The following is a 3,552-nucleotide window of genomic DNA, read 5'->3' on the forward strand; positions in this document are numbered from 1 at the left end:
ACTTCGGTTGACGAAAGTATTAATTGAGAACGTTATTCCATATGAAAAACTAAAGGAGTTTAAACACCAAAATAACAAGGGACCTTTTACTTGCGTTCCTATGTCACAACCCAAATTTTAAATTTGGTTGGAATCTAAATGCAAAATATATACACGATCATCCATCATAAAATAACACATTAAATTTTAAAATGACTATAAAATAAGAATTCCTCCTAAAATTGTCACAATTTTTTCAATTCAAAATCGAAATAGAAGAATAAAGTTTATTAAGTTAGATAGAAGGACATAATTACCCCTGTACTAGCTGCAATGATGATGACAACAATGTCATCTTATATTGTTTTCCAAATAAACAAGTACTGATAATTATATGCATTTTTATCTTTAAATTGAATGAAATTTGAACTCATCCCTCTCATACACAAACTCTCACATTCTTTTATATATAACTACTAGAGCTAGAGACTCTTTCATACATTATTGAAAAACACAAAACAAACAAAAGTAAGCTAGTGCCAGTACTAGTACATAATGCAACATTGATAGATATGATGGAAATAAACAAACATATCATATGATTGATTCGATGATATCTTCAACCATGGTTATTTCTTTGTCAAAGAAATACCCAAGTATATGTGGGTCCAATTTTCATTTGCAGTAAATTCAATGATCTTTTGGGTGAATCTCTCGAACAATTCATCCATGACACTTTTTCCAAAATGTTTAATCATAATAGGCTCCAAGACTGCTCTCATATAATTGGAAACATACGCCCCTCTATTAAGTTTGTCAACCTCATCATCATCATCATCATTATCGATGTTGGTATTATTTGTTTTTCCTTCTGCTTCACTAAAACCAGTGTCCCAAGCAACTTCATAAGCTTCAAGCTTTCGCAACCAGAAAGATCCTTCTTCTTCAATCACATTTCTAACTTCCACCACAGTTGGACAATATATTGGTACGTTGAAATTGCCCACACTTTTCTCTTCGATTATGCCCTAAAATAATATATTAGTTTTAACATGTGTTATATAATTTTTCAAAAAGAAATTAATTTTAACTATAACATCTAATTATGTTTTAGTCACTGTAAAATCTTGCATCGACATTATGTTGAAGTATGTTCTGTGTGTACATAATAGACATAAATTAATACTAGTGTATAACAATAAACTCCTTAGCAATTTCTGTAAAATAAATCAAAGAAACATAATTAATTGTACCTCGAAGGCCATGTCACTTAACACCCTTCCAACTATCTCCAAAATATGTTTAGGATCATTACTTTCAACACTGCCCATAATTGTTAGTATCATACAACCACCAACGACCATTTCTTCTGAACGACATCTTAAAAAGATTGTGAAGTCTTCTTGGAATTGGCTCAAGTATGCTTTCACTAACACACCAGGGCTTGTCTTTGTAATATAAATATTATCTTTGTTGTGTGCTTCTCCTGTTTCACTAACCAAACCATTTGGTACCTTCAAAACCAATACAATTAATGAGTTTCACATATTGTCTACAAAAATAATTATGTTTAATCAATGTAATTTAAACAAATTACTTGAAAATTGGAAAAAAAAATTGGTTCAATTATCAAACTTTATTAGTTTATGGCGATTGCTTGATTAAAGATCATGTCAAACCGATCATACATTTTACTTATTTCTAAGCACTCTTTTGAATAGACATTTGATTAATCTTAAAATAGCAAGTTTGGTATATGTACTAGCTACCTTTGACAACCAATGCAAACTGTTAGAAGAGTGAATGATGTGCATGGAGTTATTAGGAAAAAGCCTTCCATGAAAGCTCCCCGGCATAGCCATGACAAAGCATAAGGGTTTAAACCTGTCACCATTTTTATTATTCAGCTTCTCATAAAAGCTCGAAAGCAATTGAAAGAGGGTATTGAAATCGTTTCCAGGAAGATCATTGAGAAACACTTGGAATGTCAATGGCTTCTTCTTATTCATCTCGTCATCCAAGAATTGGGATGATGACATTATTGCATCCAAAATGTAAGATGTAACGGTCAGGGCAGTTGGCCCGGAAGAGCAACCCAAATCACCTATTCTCATACACTCTGGCAACATACTACTATAAAACTCTAAGGCACTCTCTTCCACTGTGCTTTTTACTTTCGAAATCACAACCTTCTGCAATATTTAATAACATAAATTAACATATATCATGTAACAATATTATAATTGTAAAATAATACACATGACATTATTAGATGTGTGTGTATCTGCACATACTTGAAGTGAGGAGTTATTTGAATAGCTAGCTTTGCCGACACCACCATTCATGTGGGGAACTTGCTCTACTTTCATTTTTGGTACTGTTTGGATACAAGTTAATTTTCTTTTAATGGATCAGAACACGTTGAGATGTGAGAATGAGAACTATTTAAAATAAAGCATTTGGCTGAGAACTTGAGGCATGTCCACATGGCATATGCGTCACCAAAGCAACTCTTTTCTTTTTTGTTTGTTTGTTTTTCAACTGTTATATGGAGCTAGCGGTTGATTACTTTAATTACAAATTATTTGAACCATAATATTTTTTATTTTTTTATTTATTCTGTTTTACATTTTTTTTCAAAAAAAAAAGAACTTTTAACATTGTTAAGTTATTTGGAATTGACGCATGAAACAATAATAAAATAAAAGTAAATTAAAAAATTCATTAAATATAAAAATATAATATTTTAAAAAATATATAAATTTTATATAATAATTATAAACATAGTAATCTTGAGGATGCGGTTGTGTCATGATGGTGATGGTGTTATACTCTGTTTCCGATAACAAGGAAATTTCGCTAGGATAATAAGCTCGGAGATATCTCAATAAGCTTAGATTTAAATATTATTATTAATAATAATGTAACTGTAATTATGAAGTATCGTACTATTTCTGCTCGGAGTAACAGAATCGGCTTAGTTATCTAAATGACATATTCCAACTTGAAGAGAATTACAATTAGCTCAAAAGCGTGTTTAAGAAGCGTCAGAAAGAAAGCAGTATTCAAGTAAATCATTCTTATATTCAAGGGATTAGTTTAGATATTATGTTGTTGACTGATTTGTTTGTAATTCAAATTCAAATAAAGATATTTGTATAACTTCTTCCTTGGATTGTGGGGAGGAGTATCTATAACTAGGTCAATCAATACCTGCACCATAGTGATTTATTTTTCACGCACAAATACTATACATAAACTTTGTGAAATTGCTTTTAGCTTAATTTAATGCAGATCAATCAATAAAAGTGACTTATGGACAAGATATATTTAACTACTGAACCACGTAAAATCCCTTGTTTTCATTTTTATTCTTTATGAACAATTTGTCAGTTTAAGTGCTCTTCTTATTTTAGTTGACGAAAAATTATGTCAATAGTTTGGTTCTTTCATTTAGTGCATAAAGCAATTTGCTTTTTGCTAACTTGATCTATAAAGTGTTGTCATTACAGAAGGAGCTGATCTTCAACACTGACTTTGAAGAGTCTCCTGTGTCTGAGATGACTTTCAAAC

At 30.7% G+C, this 3,552-nt stretch overlaps 1 protein-coding gene across 1 annotated transcript; it reads right to left on the bottom strand.

Annotated features, from left to right (window-relative positions):
* Window positions 1–364: 364 nt before the first annotated feature.
* Window positions 365–2,412, bottom strand: LOC133783834 (probable caffeine synthase MTL2). Its single transcript, XM_062223453.1, has 4 exons — window positions 2,274–2,412; window positions 1,749–2,171; window positions 1,233–1,493; window positions 365–1,007 (listed from the first exon to the last, which is right to left on the bottom strand). Exons 1-4 carry the CDS (start codon window positions 2,346–2,348, stop codon window positions 609–611), a joined length of 1,158 nt encoding a protein of 385 aa, XP_062079437.1. The 5' UTR covers window positions 2,349–2,412; the 3' UTR covers window positions 365–608.
* Window positions 2,413–3,552: the final 1,140 nt, after the last annotated feature.

Source organism: Humulus lupulus, chromosome 6 (genome assembly GCF_963169125.1).
Source record: "Humulus lupulus chromosome 6, drHumLupu1.1, whole genome shotgun sequence".
NCBI lineage: Eukaryota > Viridiplantae > Streptophyta > Magnoliopsida > Rosales > Cannabaceae > Humulus > Humulus lupulus.